The sequence below is a fragment of the Lagopus muta genome, chromosome 1 (assembly GCF_023343835.1).
Source record: "Lagopus muta isolate bLagMut1 chromosome 1, bLagMut1 primary, whole genome shotgun sequence".
NCBI lineage: Eukaryota > Metazoa > Chordata > Aves > Galliformes > Phasianidae > Lagopus > Lagopus muta.
In genome coordinates, this window is record NC_064433.1 from 73860832 (window position 1) to 73874162 (window position 13331).

Sequence of the window (13331 nt, forward strand, 5' to 3'; positions counted from 1 at the left end):
TTTCTGTGCCCTGATTGCTTACAAACTGCTGTTTGAGACAGCATCTGTTTATATTATAAAATGAAGAAAATGTGGGCTTCTCTTTCATTCTGTGAGAGGTTTAATTAAATGAGTGGAGAAATTACATTTAAATTCATCAGAAGCAGAAAAAGGAAGTGAGACTAGAGACTGAGCTGTAAATAGGGAAAAGAACTGCTGCTTTGAATGTTTTAAAATATTGAACAAAAAATGTACAGGTCGAATACATGAAGAAATTTTGATTTGAGTGTGCCACCAAACTCTTTGCACCCCTCAGCCATTCCCTCCTTTCCCTCCATAACAGAACTCCAGCACATTGTGGAGGTTGGAAAATAAACTTATTAATTTCTAAGAAAAAAAGCCAGCATGTTTAAAATATTGTATGAGGACTACTCCAAAACTACTGCCTTCTATTTTATTATGCTGGCCCACAACATCCAAGGCAGATCATGATGGTGTGAGAGAGATAGATATTCAATCCAGATTCAACCTTTCCACCATTATTCTGTTACATTTTGTTGCCATGTAACAGATGGCAGCAGAGGGCAGTCTGACAAAATGGCTTCATACGCTCCAGGTCAGATGCCAAGGTGTGGAACTGAATTCTTTCATACAGAAAAAATTGCACCTTCTGATATTCATTGACATTTGCTCATGTTTATGGAGATCAAACAACGGATGTTAGCAAAGTGAGGCAGTGGGTGGTGTGTTAAAGCAGGCGCAACAGGGTCACCTCCACTAGTAAAGACTTTACAAGTGCATCATGCAGGCAAAAATGCATAGCTATTGGTGGTGGCTATACTGAAAAACAGTGTTTTGCAGCTAAGAATTAGCTCTATCAAATAGCATTATTGCTCTCTTTGTTCTAGTTTACATGGAAATAAATAGGAGGCATTTTCATATAATATGTATATAATATATAGGAGGCATTTCAAATAAATAGGAGGAACTTTCAGAGCAACTTGGTGTCATCTGCAAACTTACTAGGGTGCACTCAATGCCCTCATCCAGGTCATCAACAAAGATATTGAAGAGGATTGTCCCCCTGTACTCAGCTCTGGTGAGGCCGCACCTCGAGTACTGTGTCCAGTTTTGGGCCCCTCACTACAGGAAAGACATTGAGGACCTGGAGTGGGTTCAAAGAAGGGCAACAAAGCTGGTGAGGGGTCTGGAGCACAGGCCTTATGAGGAGCAGCTGAAGGAGCTGGGATTGTTCAGCCTAGAGAAGAGGAGGCTCAGGGGAGACCTTATTGCTCTCTGTAACTACCTGAAGGAAGGTTGTAGTGAGCTGGGGGTCGGCCTCTTCTCTCATGTAACTAGCGGTAGAACTAGAGCGAATGGCTTCAAGCTGCACCAAGGGAGATTTAGGCTGGACATTAGGAAATACTACTTTTCTGAAACACATTTCAGAAAAACTACTTTTCTGAAATACATCACTTTTCTGAAAAAGTGATCAGGCACTGGAATGGGCTGCCCAGGGAGGTGGTGGAGTCACTGACCCTGGGGCTGTTATTTAAGTGCAACAAAACACAATGGCTATATGATGGCAGCAGAGGTGATTAACAGCTGCAAATAGCCCCACAAAAAACCCAGCTCTAGCAAGTAGGCTAAAATTGCTCATGTTACTGTGTAAGGGCAGCAGATCAATAAACACAGAGAAGGAATAGGAAGTGATATAAGGTCTCTGCTGCATGTGTTAGTGCAAGCAGGGGAACTAATTCCCCGTGTGCAGCAGGAAGCACCTATCATGGGGTAGCAGACAGGAGTTTAGGAGAGAGCAGTGTGATAGCAGCCCGGAGATGCACAAGGGGCTGCAGTTCCAAGTACTGCCAGAAATGCACAAAAACACTGCCACACTTTCAACTCTCATGACTTTCTATCACATTGCCTATTTAACTACAGGCTTTTGATAACTACATTAAGTTTTGCAGAGTGAAGAAGAGTAGCTGGAGATGGAGGATGGACTCACCCTGAAAGATGTCTGGTGGTACAGATATCCTTTTTAGGCCCTGCCGGTGCCAGTCCTTGCTTTTCACTCTGCACTTACTCAGACTTTCTTGACTGGCTTTTGGCTCTTTTGCAACTACCCCAATTGTTTTTTTGTCTGGCCAGCTTGATGATTTTTCCAAAGGTAAATGTTTTGGTACTTCTTTTGATTGAGATACCAAACGGTATTTTTCTTGTCCTTCTAGCCTTTGTTTTACTCTTCCCTCACTTTTTGCTTTCCCTGTAATTGTTGAAGCTTGGATGTTCCTTGTGTCCATATCAAAGAGGTCTGTTCGCTGCACCCACTGCAGCTCTCCTGATACCTCATCTTCTTGGCAGACTGTTTGAGCAGTTGGTGGTGATGGAGGGCTTAGCTGGAGAAAGTGAATTGGATTGGTGAATGCTAGCATTGGAAGGGACTGTACAGAGTCTCTGCTCTCTGAGTCTGTGAATGTTCCCAAATCTTCCAATGAGGACCAAGAAAGGTAGTCAGGTGAGGATTTTTCACACTGTATACCCTCGTGCTGAATCATTGTTTCAGTGCTGGTGTCAGAACAGCTGGCCAATGCCTCATTTCCAGCAGCAGAAAAGCCTTTGGCCAACAAACTGACCCCTGAGTCATTAGAAGTCTCTGTATCTCGGGTACTCAAGTCACAGAAATTGTGCTCTTTAGTTGCTGGAACAAGGACAACTTCGTCTGTAAGACTTTTATCAGGAGAAAAGTTGGCAGTGTTAGCATCAGACACAATAGCAGCAGTCCATAAAGGATGGCTTATAGTAAGGGCTAGTAAGTCATGATTGTCCATATTACAGTTCAGATGTGGCTTGGAGTTGGGTACAGGAGTCAGTGTCTCATGACTCTCATGAGCTAGAGCCTGGACACAGTGATTGGCATTAGGTGCAGGGGCCTGAGCTTGAACAGGGCTTGGGACATGGGAAGGAAGGTGTTTGGCATCAGGCTCAGACATGAGAGTTAGGCTTGTGTTAGGCTTAGGAGACAGAGGTCGTCCTCCCTGGTTTACAGCAAGGACCGTATCTCCTTCAGGGGGCCAAGTTAGGGTGCTCAGGATGCTTGAGATTCTAGATCCAGGATTCCAGTCAGACTGATCAAATAAAGGTATCTGTTGCGCTTTGTGAAACACGTTTGTTCCAGTTTCATTTTCTTGCATAATGGCACTTTCTTCTGGTGGATCTTGGTACTGAAGAATTGTTTCTGGTTGGTTCAAGGTAGTGGAAGTCCTGACCCATGTTTGAGTTGATTCCAGAGGCTCTGTAACAAAAAACAGTGTTTCTCTGTCCCCAGGAAGGCTCTTCTTTGCAGGAAGAGAGCTTGTATATACTACAGAGAAAGAAGATGAGACACTAAGGTCTTCATGAATGTCTTCCTCAGGAGCAAGCAGTTCATAGGAACCACTGCCCTCCTCTGGATCAGCAGTTAAAACAATAGTTTCCGCTGATGCCAAATCCTGCATGCACACAGAAACAGCTTGGTTAGCATGCTTCTCTATAGAGTATGACAACTTATTCAAGCTGGAACTAGGACAGTCCTTAGGGTTCACCAGGGCCCCTCCACCAATGTCCTCTTGCTGTGGGCCAGACATCGAAGCCACAAAAGTGAGCTCTAAGGGTAAATTTGAAACAAAGTCACAAAACTCAGCTTTTCGTAAGTTTTCTGCAATGGGATGAGGATCCACAGGATCAGTTGGGTCCATCTTCTCAGTACCAGTGGAGGAATATACTGGAACAGAAGCCTCATGGCCCTCTATGCTAGAAGGTGCTGCCACTCCTCCACAGTGTGGAGCTTCTCCTTTGTCAAATATCTGGGCAGCCTTTCCAGGTTCACCACTGTGCTCACCCTTCCCATCCAGCTTTATGTTGTCATCCCTGTCAACTTCTACACTATTTTGACTGGTCATGGAAAAGCGGACAGTGTCTTCCAGCTCTTCCAGGTCAGAGATATGGCACACGTGCAGAGGCACCACTGGAACTTCACCCATTAGGTTCAGGCTCTCTGATGGGAAAGGGCTGGCAAAAGGTGTCTGACATCTAGAACTCACTGCTGTGACTTGAGCTTTGAGCAGCACACTCTCACCAAGATGCTCTCTCATGAAATCACACTCCCCAGGAAGTGCTGTTCCAGTTTGCTCAGCCAAGAAGACATTTTCCAAACTACAGAAGTCCACTTTATGCCTGGGCATATAAAGTGTCTCTGAAAGGAGAGCTGATGACAGTGTCTTCAATCTGAGCTCTTCCCTCTGCCGTTGCTGTTCCTGTTCATTTTGTTCCTTTTTTTCTTGTTTTTTGAGCTTCAAAAATTTTCCTTCTTCTTGCATGTTCTGGTCTTTGCACTCTTTCTTCTCTTGTTCCTGCTGAAGTTCAGCCACTGCTTCCTTCTGTGCTGTTTCCTTATGTTGTGAAGTATTCATTCGTTTAGCTTTTTTAGCAGTATCCTTTTTGTAGAAAACACATGATACTGAAGAGGTAGGTCTGCTGTCTGTTTTTCTGCAATCATCTTCAATATGAATGCATTCAGAAGTGGATGGGTTTTCCTTAGGAATCATTACTGATTCCTGGTCTTTGAACAGCTTGCTACTACTTATTTCACAAGCTGAGATGTTTCCTCCTGTTTGTAGTGAGCTTATTTGGCTGTCATTTGTTAAGGTGGAAGTCAATTGATAGCAAGACTCTGTATTTTCTTCCCAACTCTGGAGCACTCTTCTGCTTTCCTTACCATCTTCAGAAGTGCAACGTTTAGCCATGTCCTCTGCTGTTATCTCCAAGGCAGGCCGTTCATCAATTGCCAGTGCCACCTTTTTGCTGTTTTGCTTCTGCTCTGCACTAGCATCAATCTCCTGCAAAGATTCTACCTTATCCAGAGATGGCTCAGCCTTATAGTGCCCCTCCGAAATGGTTTTAAAAACCAAGAAGCACTTAGGTGCCTCTCTCTGAGAGGAAATGTTATCAGCCAAAGGAGATTTTTGATACTGGGCCTGAGGATCTGAGACATGAAAAGCCAGTTCTGTATGGGAATGAGAACATTCAGTGCTGAGGTCCACAGACTGTGGGATGGCACTGCCATTAGCTGGTCCATCCTGGATTGGGCTGAGATAGGAAAAGTCCTGGTTGCTTTCCAGGTCAGCCAGTTCCCCTTGCTTAAGTTTTAATGAACAATCCAGTCCACCCTCTAAAATCATTTCTCCATCCCATTCTGAGAGTCTCTTCTGAGGATCTGCATCACCATGCTCTTGTTCCAGTACTGCTGGCACTTTTTGTATAGGATTTGAGGGTCTGCCTGGCATTTCTGCTGCTTCTCCTGGAGCAGAAAGACAGTCCGCAGGTGTGCTGAGCTCTGCTCCCTCTGCAGAATCCAGTGGGCTGATGCTCATTTCAACTGATGCATGAAAGGCATGATGCTCTCTTTCAGCTACTGCAGAATTCCAGGCTTCCCCAGCAGTGCTGCAAGCTTCCAAGGGAGTAGTACTTCCCTTGCTGATTTCTTCAGAGACCATCCATGATGCATTCAGATAAAAAAGAAAAAATCATTCTTATGTTAGTACTGCAGAATGAATTAGTAGAACTAATTGGCTTAAGAGACTTAAAAAACATACTAACACTGATGAGGGAAAAGAAAACAAAATACATACTTACGTGTTGAGAAAAACTGACTGAGGCAAAAACTACAGGCAAACACTTGAGGTGAGCTTGCAGTATAGGATTGTAACTCCAAAATAAAACTACTAGTGCCTTTTAAGTTTTAAATGCAAATGCAGAAAGTGACTTCAGTCAGTAGTAAAGATACTGATCATTCTGTACACGGGCAAAGTGCAATTTATGAAAAGTATTGGCTATGGTGACCCCTCTCAAACCCAAAAGGGAAACTCAGAAATCAGGACAAGAATATAATAAAAATCTCCATTAATTTTTTTGTCACAGAATGGATTAATATTCACCATCTCTTGTAGTGGCTTGCTGAGATTTAAAATCTCTGATTTCAGCAATGCAGCACCTGTACTGTGGAACTGATGGATCTCTTCACAGATCTCTTTGTATGTATGTGAAATAGAAGAACTTACTGCACCTCATCACAGGAATTCATTAAGAAGTAGGAATATAAGAATGTGATTAATACATAACAAGCACATGACATAAGATAGTTGAAGGCTGTATAAGCTATACAGGTGGAGAGGAGTACTCCTGGTGCACACAGACATAACTACAGATTACAAAGAGAAACAAAATGAAAATTCACATTATCAGTTTTAGTTTAAAAAAAAATCACAGGATTGTTGGACAGTTTCTCTAAGGACATAGCAGAATTTCCTATCCATTACTGCATTTGAAGTTCAGACATCGCATCTGAGAAATGTCTATTACAATGATGGTAGAATCTGATTCATTGCTTTACTTTTTCTGGATTCTGCTTATCCCATGATCAAAAATCTCAAATTTAAAAAGATGTAAGAAACAGACAAACTTGAGTGGCTCCCCCTCCTTTCTTTGGCTTCAGGGATGCACTTCCTCATGTTCCATGCTTTCTTCCCTATTTTCAATTCCCTGCTTATCAGAAATAGATAGTCACAGAATCAGGCTGAACCAGTTGGTAAACCGTTGACATTGCTTCATGTGCACTAGGTACACCTACAGCCACACTAGTTTGTAAATTATCTTTCAAGAATCTGCTGCAACATGTAACCACAGTGAAGATTTCTCCCTGAACAAAGCTTCAGTGTTCTCCTCCTTCACCCTGTCAAGATTTCTAGATGCATAGTTCTGTATCTTTTTGATCAAACAAACCATTCCACACTTCTTCACATAAAAACCTACTAACAGTTTAGCAGTAGAATAGCTCTAAAGCCTGAGTCCGGAGAGTGTGCAGAGTTCATTAAATTACTTTTTCTCTCTCTGGCTCTCCACCTTCCCTTTTCCCAATTTTAAGACTATTGTTGTTTGGTTTTTTTTCCAGAAATTCAACTGCTTTGTACAATGGAGGGGGAATTTCAATTTCAACGAGGGAAACTCACAGAGCAAGATAAGTCTCTGCATGGAAAGAGCAGTCTTTGAGATCAGTGACAATTTAATTGTGCTTATTCCACACAGAAGGTAAAAGCACTAAGGGCATGATTATATCTGGACTAATTGCCCCATCCAGCTCCATGGCCAGGATAGACCTGACCTTTAAGTTGGTTTCACTATTATTTTTTCTTATGTCAAGTGAAACAGCATACCTGCTCTGAAATCAATGATTCCAGACCTGAAGCTTTATATATATACATATATATTTATACATATGTATATATCTCAATCATACAGTTACAGAGTATTCTGAAGTGGGCCTTCAAAGATCACTAAGTACAGCTCCTGGCTCTACACAAAACCACTCTGAAATTAAATCATACTTCTGAGAGCATTGTACAAATCCTTCTTGAACTCCATCAGCTTAATGCCACCAAAACTGCTCTGTGGAGCCTGCTCCAGTGGCCAACCACCCTCCCAGTTGAGAACCTATTCCTAATGTCCAACTTCACCCTCGCTGATGCAGCTTTGTGGGGATTTTCATCATTTTAAGGCTTGGAAAAATTTACAAAAAAAAAAAAAAAGAAAGAAAAGAGTTAATCAGTTAACTTTGTTCCTTTTTTCCATGTTTGTTTTTGTGGGTTTTCTTTTTTGAAAACTTATTTTTTCCAAAATCAGATAAAAATAGATCCCTCAGCATTTGGATTTCCAAAATTGAGAATAGCTGTAAATATTTAAAACATGCTGTTTTTTGAAACTATAAATTGATAGGTCCATTCAAAACTTTCCCAGAGGGCTTCTGTTGTATCTTACTGCTGCCAACGCTTATTATATCTTTTACCTTTCCAAAAGCATCAGGAAGACACTCCTGCACAGAAGCATAGCATACTTTTTTTTTGCCAAGAGGACCTAAAACTCTAAGACTTCAGAGATTGTATGCACTCAACAGTGCACAGTGATCCTAACAGATGCTAGCAAAACAGCTACAAGCTGGAAATGAGAGGGTGTAGTGAGCTGCAGAGCAGCATGGAAAAAAAAAATGTGTAATACTTGCTCTTACTGCAACAGGAAACACTAAATTTTAGGGTGGAAGGATGAATAAGTTGGCCGGCTACTCAAAACTAGACAGCAGTGAAAGCACTAGCAGACAAGGCAATTCTGTGATGGTACATGTTTATGCAGTTTTCCCAGATTACAAAAAACAACATATCAGTCTTCTTTCCAGCCTGTGTTAATTACCTGGATGGAGATGACAAACTCTTAAGTTTTTAAACAGAAAGTACTCACTCCCCCTCCCCACCTCCTCCCCCAAACAAAAAAAGAAGAAATAACAAGTGCTGTCTAGCACAGACAGGCTCTACAGTCAGCCAGGAAACAAGGTGCAACAACTCCAGGGAATTAAATACAGCACTAATCCTAAGAAAAACAAGACTTAGATGAGTGCTGAGATCCTCCTCCTGCCAACCTGGGGATAGACCCCACCTCTTGTGCCCTCACCTCGCCTTCCCTCTGCGGAGAATCTGAAAGTGCTTCCAGCCAGCTCCCCAGCCTGTGCCAGGGCAGAGAGGTAGAAGCACAAGGTGCATAGAGGTGGGAGCACAAGGTGCATACACCCATGTTGTTGTAAACAGCCTCACGCCTGAGAAAGCCCTGCCCTGCAATTACAGGTCTGACAACTGGAGCTGCACTAACACACACTACTAGTTGGGTTGTCTGCCTGGCCTACTGGCCCTCTGCAGCCCGCAAGGTCTGCAGGAATCTTGCTGTGCCTTTCCTATGGGGCAGACAAGCTTCCTGATGGGTGGTGAATGGATGTCTGGCCCCATCTGGGCTGCCACACAGCTCAAGCATACTTCAAAGGAGCCATGATGGCAGAGGCTGGCTCACTCTAGCCTCCTCCATCCAAAATCCTGATCCATGTAGGAAAATCTCCACTTCTACCTGGAGGCTGCATATCCTTTGGTTTGGTGAGGGACTCAAGAAAAAACTCAGTACAATGGCCAGGGCTGTGCTAGCACAAAACCTACCCCACCACAAAACTCAGTTTTCAGTGGGCTGTTCCCCAGAAGGGCACCCCTATAACTAAACATCTTGCTTTAATCCATTTCCACAGCTCAGTGCTTCTTGCATGAAGCCTACTGCATATGTGCATCTGCAATAAATAAATAAATGTTAAAAAAAAAAAAGCCACACCAACACACTACCACCAACAACAAAAACACACCAGAAAATGGATACCAGGCTGAGGCCTAGTTCGTGATCTTCGCAAACCATCAGGCTACTGCACTGTACATTGAGAAAGGTGAAGTAGCAGGGTCAAAACCCCTGAGCTCAGGAAGAGATTTCACAGAGCACTAGAGTGAAGGAAAGCAGATTTGGAGCTTGCCAAAGGAAATAACATAAAGAATAAAAGGTCGTTACATAAAAAGCATGAGTCAAAATTATGTAGCACCTTCCACTATGCTAAAAAGCCTGTGTGCTATTGGCATGCTGGGAAAAAGTTGCCTCCTCTAATGTTTTGGACAGGGGAAAAAAAAAAAAAAAAAAAAAAGGGAAAATACATCCAAGTTGCTACTGAACCTCAGGAAAATATAAGACCTCTGTCATATGGGTATAGTTTGATGAGTTTTAACATTCAGTATCTCACTGTTTTTCACCAATAGTAGGCATACTGAAGATGTACTGAGCATATTAATTATCAAACTACTCACTAACTGGGAGAAAAAGGATATTTATTCTATATTTGTTTTCTCTTAAATGGATTATAAGACTAAATAATAAATTTTAAAAAATATCAAAGAAACAAAATTAGTAGTACAGAATTTCACCTCAGAAATTGCTACAAAATGTTAATCTAAACAGCAAGTGATGCCCGCAGCTTGGACAGCATATTGCACTTCCCAAGTAAAATGATTCAGTCTTATGACAACCATTAGGCCATCTATACATCGGGAGAATTGGTTCATTTGAAGCAGAGCTTCAGTTTTATATTCATAAAAGTTCTGGATAAGTCTCGACACTTTGTAATCTTTAGCACAGTCTTTAAGAATAAACAGGAATAGTAAACAGTGCTCACTGACATAGCTTAGCAGTACGATTGTTTATACTACTGGACTCAGAGAGGAAGCATCAGTGAAAGCAATGTACAGTCACTTCCAGTTGCACCATACAGGTGTCTCTACAAACAACAAAACAAAACAATCAACAGAAACATCTGGTGCCCAAAAGGAAGCAAGGACTTCTGAAATGTATGCTATGATGAACGCTACACACTACACACATTCCTAGACAAAAGTTTTGCTATAAATCACAGGAGTTCCAGTTTCTCTTTAAACAAAGCATTTCAGGACCTAGATGTAAGAAGATCTCCAGCTAGCTGTCGAAATTTCACAGTCTCCTACTACGTTACAGAAACATGCGCCCATGCTGCTGTTTTTGAGTTTCAGATTAAAGAATGCTAATGTTTATACTAAAACCACTTTGACATATAGAAATGCCATTAAAACATCAAAGAGCTTGGAAACAGACTTGAAAGTGTGGCCTTGCCCCAACTGCTCAGTGGAATCATTGCTAAGCACAGTTACCACCACATTACCTGTACCAGTCTTGAATACAGTTAAGCTACGGACAGATAAGGATGAACAATATTCAACAACCTGAACAAACTGTCCTCCCTTGCAGGAAGAGCTTCTGAAGTTATCCTGTCTGATGTTCTTGGAAAAAACATAAGTTTTCACAACTGGATCAAGTCCCATATGAGAACAGTTAGATTTCTTGCTTCCAGCAGTGATAGCTGCCAGAGCCTTATCAATAAATGAAGCATATATATACACAACTGAAAAAATTCCTAGTAATAGCAACCCCATCACACTGTGCTAACAACTTCAGCCAACTACAACTTCATCAGCTACAACTATCATATCCACAGCAAAAAAAAAAACCAAACATGCCATGTATTTGGCTTCAATATCTTAAGTATCATCAAATGGAAATACAAATAAAATATTGATTTTTTAAATCTGACATAGCAACTATTTTTTCTTAAATCTTGAACTCATTTGTCTTTATTTTGTGCTTTCAGAATACGTGTTTTCAGTCTTTGCTCCCCATAGCATTTTTATTGTTTTATTACTCTAGTAATTAGACTTAATGAAAAATGTGAAAGATGTTTTGAGATAAACATCATAGCCAACAATACTTGGCAATATTGCAATACTGGTGCTGTTTTGTACTGAAACCTGCAGCCAAAAAAAAAAAAAAAAAAAAAAAAAGTCCATCCAAAAGGGATGTAGTGACGTGCGTGGGGAAAACAGGTTTTGATAAAACCCTCTCTAAAGTTACTTTTCAGAGAATTATCTGATTTTTCTTAGACAGTTAACTGGTGAACTTAGATAGAAGAAGCACAGTGAGAAGTTTGCTTTTGGAAGCAAGTATTAGATATAAATAAAATTTTTCAAACAATGTAAATGTGGGAAAGCACCAGTGAGGACCCCCTCTCACTCCCCATGGAAAAAACAGCATCACACACCCAAAGCCACAGGAATTGTGTGGGTGCTGAATAGGAAGGTACTAATGCAAAGACATGGAAATCTTGGATGCTCAGGCATTGCGCTGTGAGTAACAACTGGGATAGGCTCATTGTGTGCATCACAGTATTTTGTTTTACATATACTTCCTAGAATCATGTGGATATGCAAGAATTCTGGCTTACAATCAAGAAAAATGTATGTCTGGCCTCTACCAGTGTGGGAATGTACGAAAAATCTGTTCAGAGCAGAAGCTGTGGAGCAAGATAAGCGGCATGAGAACCAAGGACACCTTTAGAAGAAGAAAGAACATCTCACGGCTCTGATTGGCTAAGCACCTGTATGAACGGTTGAAGACTGTTTTGAAGAATGCTCTGTTAACATGTATAAATAGAGTAGCACTTAACAATAAAGCAGACTAATAGCTTTTAACCACATTGGTGTGCTGTTATGTCTCTAGCACGTCCTGAGAGTCCAGAGACTTCCCCAAATTTGGCACCCAACAGGGACACTTCGTGGGACAATTCAGGGAAATGGACAATGTCAGGACGGTCGCGACAGAGGTTGGCACCGTGTTGTGGTAGGTGGATTAGGCACCGACGTAAGTGTTGCGGTTAGCTGGAAGCAGGGTCGCAACCCACCCTCTGTACCCACGATGGAGTGGGAAGCTGCAGTGAAACTGCTGTTAACTCTCTAAGAGAGAGGAGCAGTCATCTCCTGAAGGCATGACTGAGACCCTGATGCATTGGGCTTGGAAGAAGGGACATTTGTAGGAAGTGGCACTGATGTTCAGCATCGATGAATGGTGTGATATTGGGGACCGCATGTGGGACTCAGTTATTAATGGTGGAAAGGAAGAAAAACTATTGCGGACCCTTGACCCCTTGTGTAGGTCTATTATTAACTCTTTGAAAGCTATGCAAGCTGAATGACAGGTAGCTGCTGCAGCTATACAGGCACTGGCTGGTACAACAACTAATTTGTCTTCAGAGTTTGACATGCCTGTTCAGGGTATCACACACCATGTGTGTTCCTTGGCAGGTCAGGTAAAAGCATCGGTAGAGGCAGCAGCCCCTGATCTTTCAAATGACACTGCTATCACGGCAGTACTGCAGCAGGTAAAAGGGGCTATACCCGACATCACCCCTGGTGAACACTGCCAGGAGCAGTCTCGTGCAGAATCAGTGAGCGACAATGGGGGCGAGGGGCTGGAAAAACTGGATTGCGAGGTTAAAATATTAACAGAGCGATTATGTGATCTGGAAATCTGTATGTGGCAAAAAAGGGATATAGGGCCTGACCAAGGCTCTCATCTAGTGCCTTCTACAGGTCCTGTCCTACCGATAGCGCCCGTTGCTCCATCGACTCATCCGGCAGCGCCGCCTACCCGACTGAACTACGCAGAGATTGTTTTGCGCATCCACAACGTTTTGCGGGACAGGGTGAGCAGTCGGAAACTATGGGGAGTTCACTGGCGAGGAAGCAGCAAGTAAATCTTGCAGAATCAGAATCAGCCTGTATTTACCGTAGCATTAGATACTTTTCTCAAATGGTAAAGCAAAAATGTCCCTGAATTTCCGAAAACTGGATTCTCTTTTTATGGAGAGCTTTGGGACCAAATTGGCACAAAACTCCAGGAAGCTTCTATTACTAAAGACAAAACAGCTGCTAAACTTTTATCTGTTTGGCACCAAATTATGAAAGGGCTTAAACCAATCCGACAAGGAAAAATTTCTTCCGACTATTCCCCATCACCTGCCCGCCCTCCCACCCCCGCCGCTACCCCTT

At 42.2% G+C, this 13331-nt stretch overlaps 1 protein-coding gene across 4 annotated transcripts in view; it reads right to left on the reverse strand.

Moving 5' to 3' along the window:
* Window positions 1-13331, reverse strand: part of ARHGEF5 (Rho guanine nucleotide exchange factor 5) — a 46382-nt gene that overhangs the window by 16804 nt on the left and 16247 nt on the right. For all 4 annotated transcript variants that reach the window (XR_007373316.1, XM_048927030.1, XM_048927021.1 and 1 more), the window contains exon 2: window positions 1988-5500. Coding sequence is in view for 3 of the 4 variants with exons in the window: in XM_048927030.1 (XP_048782987.1) it covers window positions 1988-5390 (3403 nt within the window). In the remaining variant the exon portion in view is untranslated. The remainder of the gene's footprint in view (window positions 1-1987; window positions 5501-13331) is intronic.